Below are 22,752 nucleotides of genomic sequence, written 5' to 3' on the forward strand. Positions count from 1 at the left end.
CCACTCCCAGTCTCTATTCAAGCCTAAGTTAACTGTATCCAATTTGCAAATGAATTCCAATTCAACAGTCTCTCACTGGAGTCTGGATTTGAAGTTTTTTTGTTGTAATATCTCAACTTTCATGTCTGTAATCGCATGACCAGAGAGATTGAAGTGTTCTCTGACTGGTTTATGAATGTTATAATTCTTGACATCTGATTTGTGTCCATTTATTCTTTTACCTAGAGACTGTCCAGTTTGACCAATGTACATGGCAGAGGGGCATTGCTGGCACATGATGGCATATATCACATCTTTATGGGGTTTGGCTTAATGGTAACACCCATAACAATGAAGTGACATAAAGCTACGCATTTCCCCTAAGCCCAGCTGTTCAGAGTGTGTCCCGCCATGTCTCTGCAGTTAGTTCCCTCTGATCAGAGAGCCACACCCCACTTCTTACGCCTCTCAATGGAGCACATAGATTTTGTCAGCTGGCAAAGCAAACTCATCCTCCTCCTATGAGTGGACCAGATCATTCCCCACATCCTCTGGAATTAATGTCCTTCCCAGTCCATGACTTCTCTTTTTCCCCAGTCTCTTTATGATCAAAGTGCCATTGTTTCCTTGCAGTAGATTGCTGTGGTCAGAGGGATATGTGAAATATGGCTGAGACACCTGGCTGGTGATTAATTAATGACTGAGATGGATATGAATTCAAGGAAAAGCTTCCTGGATTTTTGGTTCAGCTGGCATTATTAGACTGTCTCTGTTTTGTGTGATTGCAGAATATTTGTCCTAATCCATTTTGGGCATTGGTGCCCACTTTGGGAACCTTCTCCTGCTGATAGTGGAGTTGGGTATGAATAAAAATCTCAGGTCCAAACTCCCTGACTTTGAGGGTACAACTCCACTGCAGATGGGAGTGTGATTTGTGGCCTGTGTTGACATACCCAGGCCAGCTTTAATCTAGCTAGCTCACTAAAAATAGTAGGTTTCAGAGTAGCAGCCGTGTTAGTCTGTATTCGCAAAAAGAAAAGGAGGACTTGTGGCACCTGTTAGTCTCTGAGGTGCCACAAGTACTCCTTTTCTTTTTTAAAAAAATAGTAGAGAGGACATGGCAGTGCGATCTTCAGCATAGGCTGATGCCACGGGTACGTACTCACTTGTACAGCCTGTACTGCAGCATCCTCACGGCTAATTTTAGCAGGCTAGCTAGGTTACAGCTAGCACAGGGATCATAGAATCATAGAATCATAGAATATCAGGGTTGGAAGGGACCCCAAAGGTCATCTAGTCCAACCCCCTGCTCGAAGCAGGACCAATTCCCAGTTAAATCATCCCAGCCAGGGCTTTGTCAAGCCTGACCTTAAAAACCTCTAAGGAAGGAGATTCTACCACCTCCCTAGGTAACGCATTCCAGTGTTTCACCACCCTCTTAGTGAAAAAGTTTTTCCTAATATCCAATCTAAACCTCCCCCACTGCAACTTGAGACCATTACTCCTCGTTCTGTCATCTGCTACCATTGAGAACAGTCTAGAGCCATCCTCTTTGGAACCCTCTTTCAGGTAGTTGAAAGCAGCTATCAAATCCCACCTCATTCTTCTCTTCTGCAGGCTAAACAATCCCAGCTCCCTCAGCCTCTCCTCATAACTCATGTGTTCCAGACCCCTAATCATTTTTGTTGCCCTTCGCTGGACTCTCTCCAATTTATCCACATCCTTCTTGAGGATGTCTACATGAGGTGCAAATCACACCACTGGCTGTAGTCTAGAAGTACCCTGAGTCAGGGGCACGGAAGTGGCTGGAATCAGAACCTTTAGCCTGATCCGAATTTCATGGCTTGCTCTTCTCTGTACAAAGGGCCAAATCAGAACCTGGGTCAGACACCTCCCTTGACCACCGCAAATGTTGCAGGGTTCAGAAACTAAACCAAGATTCAGACTCTTATTTCTCTGCTTACCTTCCTAACTGGAGTAAACTAAAACTCTGGAATTAAAACCCTTTTAACTTTAGAAATGGGTTCTTAATCCTGATCCAAATGCCATGACTTGGGTCCATAATTAGCTGATATATGCACATACAATGCCCATTAGCTACTATATATAAAGTTGCACCCCTTAAACTTATAAAGAACACAGAGAAAGGGATAGAATCAGACCTTCTGGCAAAGTCCTTCCATCGAAAAACGTGACTGGTTGGTTGAGTTGTCGATACACTTGAGGTACTGGAGGGTAAAGGCGGAGGCTCTCTTTAATGCACATGGTGGTGTAGGGCATGTTACTAAGGTCATTCCTGAAAAGAAACCAAAGATATGCCTGAATGTGGGAACCTCCTCCCCAATGCAGAAGTAGAAGGCTGCCTGCACAACCTCTTGTTTCTCTAGGTGAATCTTTTAAGATTGCAAACCCTCAAGGCAATCTACAGTCTAAAAGAAGTTCCCTCTTGTCCTCTTCAAATGGAAGGCTTTTGAGTGCTGACTAAAACTGGGAAATGCTGTTATGTTTTTCCATATCCAAAGAGCGGTAAGGCCTAAATTCTGCTCTCACCAGCAGTGTGTTCAGCTGGAGCAATGCTACCAACTTCAGTGGGGTTCTCAATCTGTAACTGAGTACCCGATTTCCAAAAACAGGATCAGTTACTTATCTGATACCATGGATACAACAGCTCAAAATTATTTCATTACAATATTTTTAATGAAAAATGCCTTTTTGATCAAAATGAAAGTTTTTGAGGAAAATTTTGTATGGGTTGACCAAACCAAAAAGTGTTGATGAAAATCTATTTTGTTGTTGAAATTTTCTGGTTTTTCAAAAGCAGAAACTAAAAACTGAAAAATGTTCAAAAGTTTTTTTCAGGTTTTGGTACACATGCTTGGGTTTTAGCTCGTGAAAAGAAAAATCTTTTTCGGACATTTCTTCAAGATTTGTTTTTGTTTTGTCTTCAAAAATCAAAACAAAATATGGGAAATTTTGAAAGTAATGTTCTTAAATTTTCCATGAAAAATTATTTGCATATTTCAGCCAGCTCCCGTTCTCTTGTCTCAGGAACTCTGTTTGGGACACCCACAATGTCCTCTGTTTTCATTTCATCCATATCAGACATTTTTAATAACTTACAATGCTTTTTCCAAGACTTATTGCTACATCAGGTACCATTTGTTCTGTTTTTTCCCAGAAGCCCCAGCCCAGTGGAACAAGCATTCAATGTAATGAATGCTGTTTGCAGTGAAAGGAAAAGTTAAAAACCGCAGGTACAATCAAAGCTGTTCTTTTGCTCAAAGTGCATGTTTAACAACATTCCTTCAAGGTTACACAAGAAACTCATTCAGGGCACTAAGTTACTGGGAGGGAAAGTCCTCCACTCTGAGACATATGTCTATGTAGCTGTGGAGTTAGAAGTTAGAAATAGGTGAGATCAGTACACATATTAAAAAAATATGTAATTTCGATGAGTATTTCACAATTCCAAAAAACGTCACCACAAAAGGGTCCAACTTTTATGTTAATTTTTAAAATATGGTCACCTTGTCCCTCTGACGTTATTGGACATCTTAGATTTTTTTTGATAAAATGCATCCTTCATGGAGCCGGTGGGAAAATTTCTGATGAAACCGAGTTTAACTGGAAAATGCCAGTTCATCAAACCTACAATTTTTCACAAATGTGATTTGAGTTCAAAGACCATTTGCTGAATCTCAGGCAGTTATATTGAAAAACTACCGGGGTCCCTGCCAGGTGGGACTGCCCTTGGAGACTGTCCTGGAGCTAGGGAACTCAAGCTTTTGTAGTCTGAAGCTCTGGAGCAGCCCTGCCATACCAGGACTTCTAGGCTCTCTGTTGGGGAGCTAGGAGTCTGGAAGCCTTGGGAGACCCGGATCGGGCTCTCAGATTCTTAGCTTAGAATCAAATGAAGTAAAAATCGTTAATGAATCAAACTGTACCATAGAATCTCTATGGATAGAAATTCCATACTCTAATAATAAGAATATAGCGCTAGGGAGCAACTGGTCCTGGAACCCACCAGAGGAGAGGCAATTCTTGATTTAGTCCTAAGTGGAGCACAGGATCTTGTCCAGGAGGTGAATATAGCTGGACCTCTTGGTAATAGTGACCATATAGTGGATATAGTGTACTTAGATTTTCAGAAAGCCTTTGCTAAAGTCCCTCACCAAAGGCTCTTATGCAAAGTAAGCTGCCACGGGATAAAAGGGAAGGTACTCTCATGGATTGGTTAAAAGATAGGAAACAAAGGGTAGGTATAAACGGTCAGTTTTCAGAATGGAGAGAGGTAAATAGTGGTGTCCCTCGGGGTCTGTACTGGGACCAGTCCTATTCAACATATTCATAAATGATCTGGAAAAAGGGGTAAACAGTGAAGTGGCGAAATTTGAAGATGATACAAAATTACTAAAGATAGGTAAGACTCAGGCAGATTGCTAAGAGCTAAAAAAGGGTCTCTCAAAACTGGGTGACTGGGCAACAAAATGGCAGATGAAATTTAATGTTGATAAATGCCAAGTAATGCACATTGGAAAACATAATCCCAACTATACATATACAATGATGGGGTCTAAATTAGCTGTTACCACTCAAGAAAGAGATCTTGGAGTCATTGTGGATAGTTCTCTGAAAACAACGTGCAGTGGCAGTCAAAAAAGGGAACAGAATGCTGGGAATAATTAAGAAAGGGATAGATAATAGGACAGAAAATATCATGTTGCTTCTATATAAATCCATGGTACACCCACAGCTTGAATACTGCATGCAGATGTGGTTGCCCCATCTCAAAAAAGATATATTGGACTTGGAAAAGGTTCAGAAAAAGGCAACAAAAATGATTAGGGACATGGAATGGTTTCCGTATGAGAAGAGATTAATAAGACTGGGACTTTTCAGTGTGGAAAAGAGAAGACTAAGGGGAGATATGATTGAGATCTATAAAATCATGACTGGTGTAGAGAAAGTAGATATGGAAGTGTTGTTTACTACTTCTCATAATACAAAAACTAGGGGTCACCAAATGAAATTAATAGGCAACAGTTTTAAAACAAACAAAAGGAAGTATTTCTTCACACAATGCACAGTCAACCTGTGGAACTCTTTGCCAGAGGATGTTGTGAAGGCCAAGGCCATAACAGGGTTCAAAAAAGAACTAGTTAAATTCATGGAGGATTCGTCCATCAATGGCTATTAGCCAGGATGGGCAGGCATGGTGTCCCTAGTCTCTGTTTGCCAGAAGCTGGGAATGAGTGACTAGGGATGGATCACTTGATGATTACCTGTTCTGTTCATTCCCTTTGGGGCACCTGGCACTGGCCACTGTCAAAAGACAGGATACTGGGCTAGATGGACCTTTGGTCTAACCCAGTAGGGCTGTTCTTACGTTCTTATTTTCTTGGATGTTGTGGGAAAGCCTTTCCATGCAGACTGCCACAGGGCCAGGGATCCCAGGGACTCCAGACTCCCAGCAGCCCAGGAAGCCAGCTGACCCAGGGTACTGGAAGCCCTGGGGTCCCTGACTATATGTCAGTGTTTTCAAAACAATGGTTTGGGGGATTTCCAGTTCACAAGAAATTTTGAACAATTTGGTTTTGTTCTGATTCGGAACACAGTCAAAATTCAAAGTGCCAAAATTTCTCAAACTGGAAATCCCAAATTTTTGCCAGCTGTAAACTTTAGAAAACTGTGACAGATCTGTGCTTCCCTATTTATTTTCATTGATGACTTGGGCACTAACTCTGCCATAGACTGCTTTCATCTCATTGATAATTCTTGGCACTTACTTAGTGCATTTCATTTGTAGTTGTTTGTCAATTGTAAAACCTATGGCAGTTAATGCCCCAAACCAACAATTATCATGAGTAGGGGATGACAGGCCTACCACGAAACCTTAAGATGCAGTTCATCAATAAACATCTAAGGTGTCTGAGATGAGACAGAACAGGCATGTTAAGCCAGATGCCCAGTTAATGCATGTCAGCAGGAATGCCCTGGAGCACTAAGTGTCTTCAGTGGGGTTGATTGAGGGTCTGGCACATTATTTCTTAGAGCCAAATTCTGTTCTCAGTAGCACCAGTGTAAGTCTGGAGTAACTGCACTGAAGTCTGAAGAGTTACTCCAGATTTATATTCTCAGACTCTGCACATGCCTAAAATTTAACTTGAGATGTTCACAAAATTTCAAACTTCCATCCCAAGTGTTAATGTGTAATGATTAAAAGCAGAGTCTGGAACATTCTTAAGTCTCAGCATTAGCTGACCCAATCTTCAAGAGGAAGCAATGTGCAATAAATGAGGTGTCTCACCAGTGAATGGTCTCTCTGTCTCCCAGAATCTCCTTGATCTCCTCCCTGCATCTCTGCTGGTGCTCTGGGTGCAGGGCCATGCAGTATAAGAGCCAGGAGATCCCAGTGGCTGTGGTGTCATGACCTCCAAACATGAAAGTGTCAGCCTCAGCACGTAGATCTTCATCAGGTAGTCCTTCTCCATTTTCATCCTAATTTTGGAATAGAAAAATTTTGCAATTAAACCCCATGCTTCAGGGTTTAAGACAATCTCTAATTATTAGAGATGAGGATAAGACCTGATGTGGTGGGCAGATTATCCCACATCTGCTATTGCAGCGTTCTTACAACTTCACTTGAAGGAGCTGGGAATTAATTAAATCCAACCACTTAGACACCCTGTGGCCACTGCTGTGTAATGAATTCACATAGGTGGAACTTAAGAAAGAGGGTCAGGTTTCAGGAAGAACCAATTTTGGTGTGACCTCAGGTAGTGCAGGTCTGAGCCAGACAAACATAGCCCTTTTAGCTAGAGCTGGGTGAATAACGGATTATTCAGTTCTCTTGCACTTCTGAAAAAAGTTTTGAAAAATGATTTCATGATGAACCAAAACCAATTTTTTTTTGAAAATTTTTGGTGAATTGAAATGTTCAGTTGAATGAAACATTTTTTTCAACAAACTTAAAATATTTCATTTAGATTTCAACCGTTTTAAAATATTTTGATTGACTTTATTAAAAAACAAACACATCCAAACAAATTCACCCCTGGTATGAGACTCAATAGGACTTGTGCCCATTTATAGCATGTTTGAATTTGACCTATTGCATCCAGACATTCCAACCACACCCAACAGCCAATAAGATTAGAAAAGGGAGTATTTGGTGAGGAAACTGCAGTCAGCAATGCTCAGGTATCTGCCAGTGATAATTAGTGAAATGTGCACATGGTATAGAGCAGTTTGTTCATGTGTGTTCTTCAGGACTCACCTTGGCACATAGAAGAATATCCAGAAAGTCCAGGCGCCTCTTCTTCTGGATCTTTTCGAGCTCTCGCTCATCCTTGAGCCACTCCTTTCTCTCCCTTATCACCTTCTCTAGGGAAAGAATGATCAACATATTATTTAGTTAAAATGTCACCGTGATTCACTAGTAATTCAATCACCTTGGAAGGCAAATGGTGGAAGCCGCATCTCTAGATACATTTAAAAATGGACCGGTCAAATCACTAGAAAACAGAATACTTTGCACCTTTCAACAGAGAATCTCCAAGTTCTTTACATTCAGTATTCTCAGAACTCTTTGACGTATGTACATTATGTGGTATTTCCCCCTTTTCCTGGGTAAGGAAATTTAGGCCACAGAAGTATTACGTGATTTTGTTTCAAGGTCACATGAGACGTCTGTAGCAAATGCAAGAATATATCTCAGATCTCCTGACTCCCAGTCCTGTTATAATCACAAAACCATCTCATGAAATAGATCCATAGATTCTCCTACCTTTTTGTTCCAGGACCACTTAGTAAGAGAAGGATTTTCTCATAGGTCATATTCCCATCCCATTGCAACATTCCAATTCCACCACTGCCTGATTCTCAGTATATTTCATTCTGCAGATTGCCAGGCGGGTCTCTGTGCACTGCTTGTACTCCACGAGCACAGTTTGAGAACCACTGGATTAAATGACCTAGTAGTCTAGATTTCTTTCTTCTCTGATTCCACTGTATGATTCAATTAATGGACCAGAATCTGAGGTTCTCCTAGGCAGTGGAGTTTCCCTAAAGCATAAATTTCAGGATCCAGGTAATCTGAGGAACATTCAAGGTCTCTTACCACCACATAGCCCCCCCTTTTTTAATCTAATATCCTCCAGTGTGTCCCCTACACTGCCCAGAAGGCCATCCCTCTTAACAGACCCAGTATCTTGAGCAGGGTTAATGTCTCAGTCATACAGACGAAAATCTTGAGTCAAGGAGGAAAGAAATACCTGTATGGCAATGGACTATTCTGCAGGCATTCCGGAAGCGACGCCCAGGGGGACTGAACCAGTAGATGAGGTCATTGTGGTACAGAAACGTCCTCGTTCTCTCTTGTACCATGGCTGTGAGCTGACGTATAGCTGTGAGAAATGTGTTCTCGCTAAAGGGAAGACAAAAAAGGGGAGTTTAATGTGTGTTAATTAGGGCTGTCAAGCAATTAAAAAAATTAATCACGATTAATTGCACTGTTAAACAATAATAGAATACTATTTATATAAATATTCTTGGTTATCTTCTACATTTTCAAATATACTGATTTCAATTACAACACAGAATATAAAGTGTACAGTGCTCACTTAATATTTATTTTTGATTACAAGTATTTGCACTGTAAAAAAACAAAAGAAACAGTATTTTTCAGTTCATCTAATATGAGTACTGTAGTGCAATCTCTTTATCATGAAAGTTGAACTTACAAATGTAGAATTATATACAAAGAACTTGCATTCAAAAATAAAACAATGTAAAATTTTAGTGCCTGCAAGTCCACTCAGTCCTACTTCTTGTTCAGCCAATCGCTCAGACAAATAAACTGAATCATAGAATATCAGGGTTGGAAGGGACCTCAAGAGGTCATCTAGTCCAACCCCCTGCTCAAAGCAGGACCAATCCCCAATTTTTGCCCCAGATCCCTAAATGGCCCCCTCAAGGATTGAACTCACAACCCTGGGTTTAGCAGGCCAGTGCTCAAACCACTGAGCTATCCCTCCCACCCCAAATAAGTTTGTTTACATTTGCAGGAGATAATGCTGCCCGCTTCTTGTTTACAACGTCACCTGAAAGTGAGAACAGGCATTCTCATGGCACTGTTGTACGCAACATCGCAAGATATTTACGTGCCAGATGTGCTAAAGATTCACATGTCGCTTCATGCTTCAACCACCATTCCAGAAAACATGCATCCATGATGATGATTGGTTCTGCTCAATAACAATCCAAAGCAGTGCAGACCGAAATATGTTCATTTTCATTATCTGAGTCAGATGCCACCAGCAGAAGGTTGATTTTCTTTTTTGGTGGTTCGGGTTCTGTAGTTTCCGTATTGGAGTGTTGCTCTTTTAAGACTTCTGAAAGTTGCCCCACACCCCAGATTTTGGAAGGCACTTCAGATTCTTAAATCTTGGGTCAAGTGCTGTAGCTATCTTTAGAAATCTCACATTGGTACCTTCTTTGGTTTTGTCAAATCTGCAGTGAAAGTGTTCTTAAAACAAACAATATGGGCTGGGTCATCATCTGAGCCTTCTATAACATGAAATATATGGCAGAATGTGGGTAAAACATGGAGCAGGAGACGTACAATTCTCCTCCAAGGCGTTTAGTCACAAATTTAATGAATGCATTCTTTTTTAACGAGTGTTATCAGCATGGAAGCATGTCCTCTGGAATGATGGCCAAAGCATGAAGGGGCATATGAATATTTAGCAGATCTGGCATGTAAATACCTTGCAATGCCGGCTACTAAGCCACGGGAAAGCCTGTTCTCACTTTCAGATGACATAGTAAATAAGAAGCAGGCAGCATTAGCTCCCGTAAATGTAAACAAACTTGTTTCTCTTAGTGATTGGCTGAACAAGAAGTAGTACTGAGTGGACTTGTAGGCTCTAAAGTTTTACATTGTTTTGTTTTTGAGTTCAGTTATGTAACAAAAAAATTCTACATTTGTAAGTTGGGTTTTCACGATAAAGAGATTGCACTATTGTACTTGTATGAGGTTAATTGAAAAAATACTATTTCTTTTGTTTATGATTTTTACAGTGCAAGTATTTGTAATAAAAATAATATAAAGTGAGCACTGTACGCTTTGTATTCTGTGTTGTAATTGAAATCAATATGTCTGAAAATATCAAAAAAATCCAAAATATTTAATACATTTCAATTGGTATTCTATTGTTTAACAGTGTGATTAAAACTGTGATTAATCAAGATTAATTTTTTTAAAATTAATCGCATGAGTTAACTGCAATTAATCGACAGCCCTAGTATTAATTAAAGAGGGACATTTATGCTACCTCAGTGCAACTTCATACTTTCCCACCACCACCCGCCACAGGAATTTGTGCATTTTCTTTGCTTTTATTGAAAATCCCAGTCTAAATTGCTTTCCCAAAGTCACACAAGAAGTCTCTGGTTTAGCCAGAAATTAAACTCAGAGCTCCTGAGTTTGAGTCCAATACCTTAAAGGCAAAACCACAGTTCTTCTCATACAGACCTGTTCTGGCAGTTGCTTTGATAACTGAAGGTGCATTTCAGCATGCTATCTAAAGCCATCAAGCCAACGTCCTCGAAGATATCCAGCGACTTGTCCTTTGCTACCCGCTTTTCCCATTTATCCTAATGTAAAAAAGAGAGGTCAGCATTCATAAAGCAAATGGAATTTCTAGATCACTAAAATCCCAGCCATCATCCTTTGAATAATTTCTTTGTCTGTAGGATCCAAGATTCATTTGCAATCTGTACAGCATTAGGGATATGGTGTGGAAGTGAAGAAACGGAGGATTTGTGGTTGAATTTGAGCATATCTTTTAGAAAGACATCCAATCTTGATTTAAAGATTCCAAACAAGGATGAATTAAAAATTTCCTCACTAATCTGTTCCAATAGTTGATTATGACTCACTCTTCTATGTATGTAGTGTAGTTGTAGCCATGTCAGTTCGAGGATATTAAAGAGACAAGATGGATGAGGTTGGGTAGTTAAGGAATTATCATGAAAGAGTTAGACAAGGTGAGGTAATATCTTTGATTGGACCAACTTGTGTTGGTGAGAGAGCTTGTTGGTCCAACCAAAGATATTACCTCACCCACTTTGTCTCACTCTTTTATGGTAATTCTTCAATTACCCAACCCTCGGATACGGCATAGCTGATTTTAATATCCTGAGTCAACTGTTTTGGATATTTACACTCAACTTGTGGAGTGACAGCATTAAACAAATTCCATTCCATATGTTATTCATAATACTTTATTCTTGTTGAGAGAGGCCATGTCTACACTAGCATTATGTCTGCAAAACTTTTGCCGCTCAGTGATGTGAAAAAACACCCCCTTGAGAGGTATCAGCGTTTCCAGCATAAGCAGTTGTGTGCAAAGCGCTATATCTGTGGAGGACGCTCTCCCGATGACATAGCTACTGTCCTTGTTGAGCTGGTTTTATTAAGTTGACAGAAGAGCTCTATCCTATTGGTATGACGTGGCTACCCGAGCGATCTTACAGCGGCATAGCTGTATCAGTATAATTGTGCCACTTTAAGCTTGTAAGTGTAGACATGGCCAGAGACATGGTAAGTGAGGAATATCTTTTATAGGACTAACTTCTTGTTGGCATTTCAAACACATTGGCAATACAAATTTTATCAATAGGTATAGAGCCCAGCATATTGCTATGCAATCCCAAGTCCTTTGGCCACATGAAGCAGAAGGAACATCTGGAAGATGGTGAATCAGTGTCCAGAGGGGGAGGGGGATTGCCATATTGAATTTACATTTATTTTCTTAGCAGATCATGTGTTAGGTGGATCCCTTTCATCTAGTGGGGACTAGCTTCACACTTTATAACAGTGCTGTTTAGGTGAGTTAATTAAAATAAAATGCCAGCGGTGATTAGAACTGTAAGCAGAGGCGATGACTAAAGACATATTAGGCCTGATTCTCCTTTTGCATACACCACTGTAATTTCACTGATGTCATTGAGCTTACTACTGATTTTTACTGGGATAGAGGAGAAGAAAATCTGGGCCTTTGTTACGCACAGGCTATAGAATGGGCTGAGGACTCTAATTCGAATCACAATTCACTATGAAGCAGTAATGTTAACAGGGGCCCACCCCTGCTCCTCTTGATGCTACTGTCTCAGGGGTAAGAAGACAGTGTTGGGAACGTACTCTACTAGGCCATTGCTGGATGGAGTCTAAGGCCGTCCCTGAGACTGGCCCACATCTGTACCCAGATGTGATTTATTTCTAGGATGGAAATGGTGAGGAACATCTCACGCCAGCTTGTCTCACTGTATCGAACGAACATAAAGTGCAGCTTGACAGGCCTTACTTTTCAAAGTGGAAATGGGTAGGTTAAGGATGACGACAGGAGCAGAGGGTTACCTACCAACATCACCTTGGTGGAATCCGCCATCAATGACACATAAGTTTTCAAAATATCATTATGAAATGCAGGAGTCAGCAATCTACGGTGCTGGAGCCACTTTGGTCCATGTAAAACGATTAATCCTTTCCCTGAGGAGGGAAACACACAGTTTTAAGCCTTCTGGATTGTGGCAGAGAGTTTGGACTTCTGTCCATAACTTACAGCTCATGACAAAGGAAATTAGACTGCTTATATGGGCTTAACAAAAGGCCTCTCTGAAACAAGATTAAACCCAGACAATCTGGGCTGTGAAAGGTGGAATCTGAGGGCTTGTCTACACTATAGGTTGTATCAGCATAATTTATGTCGCACATGGGGTGTGAATAAGCCACTCCATGAGTGATGTACATTACACCAACCTAAACATTGGTGTGGACAGCACTATGTCGCCGTGGTGGATTTATTATGCTGATGGGAGAGCTCTGTCCCATCGTCATAGAGTGTCTTCACCAGACGCACTATAGCTGCATCCGTGCAGATGAGCCGTTGTAGCATTTCTAGTGTCGACTAGCCCAAAGAGACAGTGTTATGCCCTTGAAAGACAGTTGTTAATCAAAAAAAGGATCTTTGTATTCATAATGGTTTATTTTTCACTCCCCCGGTGATGTAGTTATAACGAAGTAATTCCCTAGTGTAGAGCTGGCCTTAGGCAGGAAGTTGGAAGGTGGTTTATAACCATCAGAGAAGTGAGGTTCTGGAACAATGTCCCCATAGGAGTTGTGGGGACAAACAACCTAACTGGTTTGAAGATGTAGCTTGATACATTTAAGAACAGGATTATATGGTGGGGTTGCCTGCCGTGTCTGGGGACTGTACTTGGTGACCCAAGCAGTCCTTTCCAGTCCTATGTTCTATCTCCCTATGAGCTTTTAGGATTCTAGCTCAACAAGAACAGGGACTTTAATTGCATCAGTCAATCACCCTTGTGCAGCCATCTCTACTATTTGGGTCTGTTCTTGTGCATATATCCAGTTTTATTTAATTCACGTAGGTATACAGTGGTGCTCACAAAGCATCTAAATGCTAAGCAACTAAATTGTGTGTGTGGTGACAGGGGGGTGTATACGCTCTACAAAGCCACATCCTATCCTGGGCCACCTTTGTGCTCCCATTTCTCATGGAGGAGGTGGCAGGAGTCCCCGGCCATTTTTGGCATGGCTGTAATGTACAGAGCATACGTCAGGGAGATGGTGTGCAAGGATGGCTGAAGGTTCCCTTTTGCTTTGGCCTGAAGCTGGGGGCCTTACACGAAGAGCCCTTGTGCTCACTACTTTAACTTGCACTGGGCTTTAACAGCTACAGGGAGGCAGGATTAGAGCTTCTGATTCCCAGCCTTTTGGTCATTGCCGTACACCAGGACTTCTCAGTCAATGAGATACAAACTAGGGTGGACCATAGTGGGGTGGTGGAAAGCAGCAAAATCTCATGGTTCCTATGGGATCCCTGGGAGGTTAGGAAGGGGCAGCTTGCTCCCTCACTCTGTCCTCCTGATGCTCTCATCCCATCCCTTCTCTGGCCCTCACCAGGTCCTGAGGCAGCTGCTTCCTGCTCTCCCCACCCACACAGACTCATCTGCAGGGGAGGGGATGGATGAATCTTCAGTACTGGGTCTTTGAGCAGGTGGAGTGAGTTTCACCCCATAAGATCTCTTCCTCTTGTATTAATTTAGATAGAATAAATGTGCCCAAGAGCCAAGCGTGTTAACATAACCCAGTCACTGTCCAACGTTAACCAGTTTCAAACAAGGTTCAGGGTTTGGTGTGCAGAAACCTCAGCCTGCTTAGTACCAGGGCAAACACACCATTACAAACCCTTTTAAACCCTTATTAATGATGCTGGAAAAGAAGAAAAAACAGTTTAAGCATTTGAAATGTAAAGTCTCAAGTAAGGCTGTCATAAATATAAAGGGAAGGGTAAACACCTTTAAAATCCCTCCTGGCCAGGGAAAAGCTCCTCTCACCTATAAAGGGTTAAGAAGCTAAAGGTAACCTCACTGGCACCTGACCAAAATGACCAATGAGGAGACAAGATACTTTCAAAAGCTGGGAGGAGGGAGAGAAACAAAGGGTCTGTGTGTCTGTCTATAGTCTGTCTTTGTCGGGGATAGACCAGGAATGGAGTCTTAGAACTTTTAGTAAGTAATCTAGCTAGGTATGTGTTAGATTATGATTTCTTTAAATGGCTGAGAAAAGAATTGTGCTGAATAGAATAACTATTTCTGTCTGTGTATCTTTTTTGTAACTTAAGGTTTTGCCTAGAGGGGTTCTCTATGTTTTGAATCTAATTACCCTGTAAGGTATCTACCATCCTGATTTTACAGGGGGGATTTCTTTATTTCTATTTACTTCTATTTCTATTAAAAGTCTTCTTGTAAGAAAATTGAATGTTTTTTCATTGTTCTCAGATCCAAGGGTTTGGGTCTGTGGTCACCTATACAAATTGGTGAGGCATTTTATCCAACATTTCCCTGGAACGGGGGGGTGCAAGTGCTGGGAGGATTGTTCATTGTTCTTAAGATCCAAGGGTCTGGGTCTGTAGTCACCTAGGCAAATTGGTGAGGCTTTTTACCAAACCTTGTCCAGAAAGTGGGGTGCAAGGTTTTGGGAAGTATTTTTGGGGGAAAGACGTTTCCAAACAGCTCTTCCCCAGTAACCAGTATCTGTTTGGTGGTGGTAGTGGCCAATCCAAGGACAAAGGGTGGAATATTTTGTACCTTGGGGAAGTTTTGACCTAAGCTGGTAAAGATAAGCTTAGGAGGTTTTTCATGCAGGTCCCCACATCTGTACCCTAGAGTTCAGAGTGGGGGAGGAACCTTGACAAAGGCTTTCATTGTAACCACGTCCCTTGTTCCCTTTCCCTTTAGCTGGAGAGAGGCTTTTAAGAAGGAAAAACACCCTTGTGAGACAGTCTGTTACATGGTACCAAAGACGGTAATAACTGTCCTTAGGGGGGAGAGAGAAGTTAGTTGAAATGGCCTGGAGCTGTCATTGTTGTTGTAGTTGTTAAAGTCCAATCCCATTTCCTAAGAGACAAAACAAGACAAACCCCAAAGGGGAGTTAAGAACAGCAAAGATAGACATTGCAGCTTCTGTCTCTGGTGTTGACTTTTACTTGCAACCTCAGTGCTGGAAAAACACTAGCTGATAAGATTGTAAGCTGTGCCTCTCAGAGATGTGGCAAACACGTACTAGCTTTGGGCTGTTTCGGTGTTGAATCATATTAAAGAAGTTCTGTATTAAAATCACAAGTAAGTTTGATTCCCCACAGTTTAAATTCTAGGGCATTGCTAATTAAGAGGTCTCTTGGGGTTTTTTGTTTTGTTTTGTTTTTTGTTAGTGTTTCTCTCCCTCTCTGTGTGAAGCTTTCAAGCTGCTAATTGTGTTAGTAGATCCTAAGACAAAGAGAGACTCAAAGCGATACTTTGTAACAACAGAGACAGCACACAGAGACTCCCCATCCTTTTGTTGTATTTATCTCGCTTTGTTAACAATTGTGATTAAAATAGAGATAAAGGATGTATGTGGATGGGTGCTTGGTGTAGATAATAAATGAATGATCAGGGAGGTGCCAGCCTAGGAGTTCAGTATCGATCGGCCAAAGAATGGGCAGAGTGGAGACAACCAGATGACCTCCGGAGGGCAGACTGGAATCCACCCAACAGCCTCAAGAATGGGAGAACCGAAGAACAAGATAACATCTGGCAGCATGGAGCCATCAGGAATGTGCCATCTTCTGACTGATTCAGCAACAGCATGATGAAGCAATTCCCACAGACTGGCATAGGAAGAAATTCCTATAAAAATGGACTCTAGAAACTGAGAACTTTGAGTCTGGTTTTGCTACCACGCTCCAGGAGCATCGGATGTGCATCTGACAAAGACTCGGCTCCATCCTCATGCCCAAGTTACCTGGCCACTAACTTAGCATGAGCAACCTCTAGGCTGGTAACTATAACAAATTTGCAGAACCTCTGTGTGTGTGTATGAATGAACGTGTGAATGAATGTGAAACTGAATGAAATGTTATAGCTATAACTGACTGCCTACTATGATTCTGTTTGTATTCACAATAAATGTGACATTTTGTCTTATCCCCTTTAATAAGCTTCTGCTGGTTTTCATTTTGTTGGTATAACATTGGACATTGCCGTTAGTTGCCTTTTTGGTCATAAGCTCACAGCAGTGTTTCAAAGTACCCATGATTGGCCGACTAAGCCATAGATTCATAGATTCCAAGGCTAGAAGGGACCCCTGTGTTCATCTAATCCCCGGGTTTTCAAACTTCATTGCACTACGACCCCTTCTGACACAAGGGTGCCACACTGGAGAGGCAGGAGAAAGAGGGGATGGCAGCCATGATGGTTAAGCTCACCCTTTCCCCTTCTTTCCATCAGTCATCATCACACTGGGTGGCTTTTTCCCCAAAATGTCTCTTTCTTTTTAAGGACTTCAGAAGGGAACGAGGGGCTGAAGAGCCCAGCCCTTCATTATTTCATTCACCAATTAGGCCTAGTCTCTGACACAACGATTTTGGTCCTTTGATGTCTAGTCCCCCACTTCTCTTGTTTACCAGGCATGATCTGAACACAGCCCTTGAGTTATATCCAGAGGCCTTTTTGTGTGGACTAGTTCAGTCTCTCTCCATCAACGTTTATTGTTATAGGTTGTTGTGACACTCACTTTTCACAGTTGGGCTCACAAGTAGGGTAAATTTGCACACCCAGTTATCCCAACAGTCCCTAGAGAAACGAGTTATGTAATGTAATGTGAGAGCCAAAAAGTATACATACCAGTCCATGGGACAAAGAAATCATAGAAGTCACCAGCCTTAGGATCTGAAAAATGCACCAGAGATGTGTGTTTTAATGGAGACAACTTTGCCTTCTAACGCAAGCCAAGTCAGTTAAATCAAGGGGTCATGCAGGGTGGTAAGTTCTCGCCCTCCCCTGACATCCTATACTTCAGTAGGGAAAAGTAAAGCATTTACATGGAACCCCTTAAGGGCTTTTAAACTCCAGTGGGTGGAGGTATTGTAGATCTGCCATGCCCCAACAGGAGGTTGTGCCATAGACAGGTATAGTGGTCAGGATTCTCCGTGGTGCTCCAATAGCCTGCATGCTCTGATAACAGCCTGCACAGAGGTGGGGGTGTATTACCTCCATGAAGGGAATCCACTGGGCATTATCCCTGTCCCTCTCCCGCAAGCCCCCGTGCATGGGGTGTGCCCTGGGGGGGGGCTTAAGCTGGCACCAACGCACCCATTGTGGCTTGCACCACCAGCCATAGGAAGTCCTGGGGATGACTGCAGCATTTACACCAGAGGCAGTCTTGGTTGCTGGAGCAGCCCATAGTCAGGAGGGCAGAAATGTCAGTTCAAGCCCACTTTGCCTCCCTCGTCCCTGAGCAGGTGGCCCAGAATCTCAGCCAGTCTCTCCCAGCGCTGCTGGCTGGGCTGGGGAGGAGGCGAGCAATCCGACAAGACGGGCGGGGGGACGGGAGCAGAAACAAGCCCTACGTTTAGATCGATGTATAGGGAAAGGTCATTGAACTTGAGGTCGGATTGGGACAGAAGTGCTTTCTCTAATCTTGGAGCAAAGTCCACATGTGATAGGGAGGGATGACAGGTGATTTTATCGCAGAGCTCAGAAGGCCGGGAACACCTGGCAGCCTCACTTGAGAGTACTCTCTTCTGCCTCTCGCCTTCCTTCAGAAGTGAAGTCCACCAGCTCAAGGTGCGTGAAAGGCACTGGGTTGACAGTCCTCTTTAGAGTTACTGATCGGGTAGTGAGTGCACAGGTCCAATAAACCTGCGGCTGCTGACACACAAACAGCACAAATGTTCACCCCTGAGACCTTCAGCAACAACACCACTTGAATTAAAGAAGCACCTTCTTTGGCTGTGATGAAGGAGAGTCATATCCTCACAGCAGCTAGCTGCTAGAGGCCAATATGTTCACACAAATTAACTCAATGTGCCATGCAAGCTTCCACAGTGCTGTGCCTCAGAGCCATTGGCTAGAGGGACAACCTCTAGAGGAGAAAAGGGAAATCCAAACCCTGTGCCTAGTCAATCCAAGGCTGAACTGAGGCGACCGTGTCCAGTTGGGTCCCTTTGTTGTCAGAAAACTATTCAGAAACTGGGCGGGAGTTCAGAGAAGAGCAACAGAAATGATGTATGGGGGTCATTAAGGAAGCTCAAAACAGCTGGATACATGTTGCTTAGCTAAGCAACAGCCTGCAGGGGTTGAATGGTCTCCAAATAAGTGAACAGTATAAACCACAAAACCACAAGTCAGGCTCTTCAGCTTATGCAAGATTCAATTAAAAACCAAAGTGAACTCAGAACAACAAAATTAATTCATGTGCGGAGGGCAGGCCAAGGGTTATGAAGCCCTCCAAACAGGCTAAAATGGAAGTTAAGTTGTGCATAGGCTAGATGCAAACCCTCTGTATGGGAGTGAATTTTACCCTGTGCAATTATTTGCATAGTCTTCTAAGAACACAAAACATCTGTCAGCAGATTGCCTGTGTGATGGTCGCCACCTTGGCTGACATACCAGAGATTGAACTGGGAAATTCCAGAGCGAAATGAATGAGCCGCTAAAGCAAAAGATGAAGAGCCTGCCTCCTTAGCAGTGTCTGTACTTGCATCCTCTGTGCATCAGACCCAGAGGGGGACCGTCCATCAACACTAACTGCCCAGTGTGTTACACATGGAAAGCAGGTCTCGCTGCTTCACTTCTTTATTTCTGGTGCTGAGCTAAGTCACAAAGAAAGACCAAAACAGCTGAATATGTGTGACTTAGCTAAGCACCAGCCTGCCAGGGCAGAATGGTGTCCAAATATGTATAGAGAGTAAACCCACCAAACAGGAGAGGAATTTTCTATAAGGATGCAAGTTGGGGTGTGTCTGGGGCGAGGGATGTTAATAGGTAGGAGCAAATAGTTCTATAACAAGGCTACAGATTTAAAGATATCAGTGCTCCACTAAAACTGGACTTTGGTGGCATGAGCACTTAGCAACGGTAATCCTAAAACGATTTTTCTGTATAACTCAGAAATAAAGTTGCATATTCTCACCTCCTCTGCTATATACAGCCTTGGCGTATTCGGGGTGGTAGATATTCAGGAATCCTAAGAAACCTCCAAACCATACAGAGTGAGCACCTGGGTATTTCTCTACCCAAGATATGATCTTGTTGAGTTCTTGATCTTGAAGCTGTAATGATTTTTTACAAAGAAAAAAAAATACTGTTTATGGAGAAAATAAAGGTACAGGAAGGGATGGTCTTGTGGTTAAGTATTAATAAAGGTTTATATTATGGTAGCACCCAAATATATCAGGACTGGGGCCGCATTGTGCTGGGAGCTGTACAAACCCAGAAAAAAAGGCAATCCCTGCCCTGAAGAGCTTAGGGACTGAACTAGGATGCAGATTTAGGTTCAATTCACAGTTCTGCTACTGACTCCCTGTGTGACCTTGGACAAATCAGTTAACTCCCCTGGGTCAGTTTTTGATAGTCTGAGTAGCACCTTTCCCCAGCCCACCAAATAGTCCCATTGATTTCAGTTGCTGTACTTGTGACAAAGTTAGTAGCCTACATAGGAAAGATCATTCCAGTCTGGACCTCTGTATCTCAAAGGGGGATAATATTTTCTTTCTCCTACTGTTTGCCTGTCTCATCTACTTAGATTGTAAACTCTTGGCAGTGCCTAGCACAATGGAACCCTGAACTAAAGAGAGGTCTGTGGGTGCCCCTATAAGAGAAACAATAAATACCAAGTATTAATTAGTATGATTCACATCTAGGGTTGCCAACTTTCAACTCGCACAAAACAAAACACCCTTGCTCCATCCGTGCCCCGCCCCTCCTCTGAGGCCCAGCCCCTTCTTCAAGGCCCCACCCCCTGCTCACTCCATCCCCCCTCCAATCATTTGCTCTCCCCCACCCTCATTTGCTTGCTCACTTTCACTGGGCTGAGGCAGTGGGCTGGGCTGCGGGAGGGGTTGAAGGCTCTGAGTGAGGGTGCGGGCCCTTGTGGATGGGGCCAGAAGTGAGGAGTTCAGGGTGTGGGAGGGGACTCCAGGCTGAGGCAGTGGGTTGGGATGGGGTGGGAGAGGGCTCTGGCTGGGGGTGCAGGCTCTGGGGATAGGGCTGGGGATGAGAGGTTTGGGGTGAAGGAGGGGGCTGCGGGGTGGAGCTGAGGGGTCAGAGTATGGGAGGGGTCTCTGGCTGAGGCAGGGGGTTGGGGTGTGGAGGAGTATGGGCTCTGGGCTGGGGTTGCAGGTTCCAGATTGGGGCCAGAAATTGGGGGTTCATGGTGTGGGAGGGAGCTCTGGGCTGGAGCAGGGGGTTGGGGTACGGGGGGGGGTGAGGGCTCCAGCTGGGGGTGCAGGCTCTGGTATGGGGCTGGGGATGAGGGATTTGGGGTGCAGGAGGGTGCTCTGGGCTGGGGTTGAGGGATTTGGAGGGTGGGAGGGGGATCAGGACTGGGGCAGGAGGTTGGGGCATGGGAGGTGGTGAGGGGGGCAGGCTCCAGGCAGTGCTTACCTCATGCAGCTCCCGGAAGCAGCTGCATGTCCCCCCTCCAGCTCCTACATGGAGGCATGGCCAGGTAGCTCTGTGCACTGCCTCATCTGCAAGCACCGCCCCCACAGCTCTATTGGCTGTAGTTCCTGGCCAATGGGAGCTGCAGAGCTGGTGCTTGGGGAGGCAGTGCATGGAGCCTCCTGGCTGCCCCTATGCGTAGGAGCCAGAGGGAGGGACATGCCGCTGCTTCCAGGAGCCACACGGACCCACAGCAGGCAGGGAGCCTGCCTTAGCCCCACTGTGCCACCGACCAGACTTTTAACGGCCCAGTCAGCAATGCTTCCAGGAGCTACCAAGGTCCCCTGTCAACCAGTTGTTCTGGTCAAAAACCGGACACCTCACAATCCTGTTCACATCTGTAGAGTCTAAGGCAGCCTCCTGGTGCTTAGGATGGCAAATACAAGTGTTACCAAGTCCAGTCCACACACACACAAACATTCACACTCACGAGTACAAAATATTCAAAGCATTAAATACAGCGAGATCAGCATGAACAGTAAAATAGAGAGGGGTATGAATTCCAAAACCCGTTAGGTAAAATTCCAGCTGGGATAGCTCCCCTCTGATGTAAGACCCCTCAGGAAGCCACTGGCAGCTGCTGATGTGTGAGAATTGGCACTGATCCTTGTTACAGCACAGCCTTGCAATATTTTGGCCCAAGTTTTCAAAAGTGGCCTCTATTTTGGGGGTACTTCCATTTTTGGGTGCCTAAGTAAGGTACCTTGAGCCTGGTTGAATTGGAGTTGAGGATGCTCAGCACCTCTGAAGAAATCGAGCCCTAGGTATTGAAGGTTGGGCACTGAAAAATGCAGCCCCCCTCCAATGGTGACGGTGTCCTTTGCCATTCACACATAAAACCAATGACATCTCCCCAATTCTCTGCAAGTACAGGACAGCAAGGAAGTGTGCTGAGATTACCAAGACTTCATTCGTTTGTAACACACACTCCGACACGCTCCCTAATACATTATCAAGTAGTATCATAAGTAGACTGTACCTCATGGGCATGGCCATACAGCCAGTGCCTTGGTGGGCCTGGGAAACAATCGAGGGCTTTGAGCAGTTGCTGTCTCCTCTGACACAACTGGATCATTTTCAGCAGCACATAGATCAGGCAAAACACAGCAGCCAGGAAAAAAATCTGATAGATGTTCACATGCGGCCAGGCCCAGGAGGGCCCCATGCTGTCCAGCACAGATGTCATGGTGCTGTCAGCCTTTGTCTCTCTTGCATATACACAGACTTCACAATCTACACACACGCACACCTATCCCTCTGTGGTGGAAGCTGGAGTGAAGAGCCAGAGCTGGACTGGCCCTGAGATATCCTGTTACAGAGCTAAACCGCCCAGATGGAAACTGGAGCAACCTATCAGCGATCACACAGGGATGAGGAGAAATGCTCAGTGGCCAGAGGTAAACTGATACCAGTCCAGTGCTGAGCCCCTCCCCACAACACACAAGTAAACAGACGGACTTTGCAGCATGGTCTGAAGATCAGTACATTCGTACCCTGTTAAACCAGCAGGGGAAGTTCTTTTTACATATATAGACAGAAACCTTTGTATGTATTTATACACACACACATACAGACATGTATATATATGTAACCCTTCTGCCCATCAGAGTTGGCAGCAACAAGGGCTGGGTTCAATATCTAGGGGATCCATTCCAATAACACAATGCAAAACGGCTCGAGCCCCCACCCAGTGACCTGGGA

General features: G+C 43.7%; 1 protein-coding gene across 1 annotated transcript in view; it reads right to left on the bottom strand.

Annotated features, from left to right (window-relative positions):
- LOC311524809 (cytochrome P450 4B1-like) overlaps positions 1-22,357 on the bottom strand; it is a 28,149-nt gene extending 5,792 nt beyond the window's left edge. Inside the window, exons 1-9 of the mRNA XM_084636333.1 lie at positions 22,031-22,357; positions 19,523-19,661; positions 17,233-17,277; positions 12,405-12,532; positions 10,514-10,635; positions 8,253-8,404; positions 7,256-7,362; positions 6,287-6,477; positions 2,142-2,275 (exon numbers count right to left, since the gene is read on the bottom strand). Coding sequence (XP_084492459.1) covers positions 2,142-2,275; positions 6,287-6,477; positions 7,256-7,362; positions 8,253-8,404; positions 10,514-10,635; positions 12,405-12,532; positions 17,233-17,277; positions 19,523-19,661; positions 22,031-22,237 — 1,225 coding nt within the window. The 5' untranslated portion in view covers positions 22,238-22,357. The remainder of the gene's footprint in view (positions 1-2,141; positions 2,276-6,286; positions 6,478-7,255; positions 7,363-8,252; positions 8,405-10,513; positions 10,636-12,404; positions 12,533-17,232; positions 17,278-19,522; positions 19,662-22,030) is intronic.
- Positions 22,358-22,752: the final 395 nt, after the last annotated feature.

The sequence above is a fragment of the Lepidochelys olivacea genome (assembly GCF_965140295.1).
Source record: "Lepidochelys olivacea isolate rLepOli2 genome assembly, chromosome: 8".
Taxonomy (NCBI): domain Eukaryota; kingdom Metazoa; phylum Chordata; order Testudines; family Cheloniidae; genus Lepidochelys; species Lepidochelys olivacea.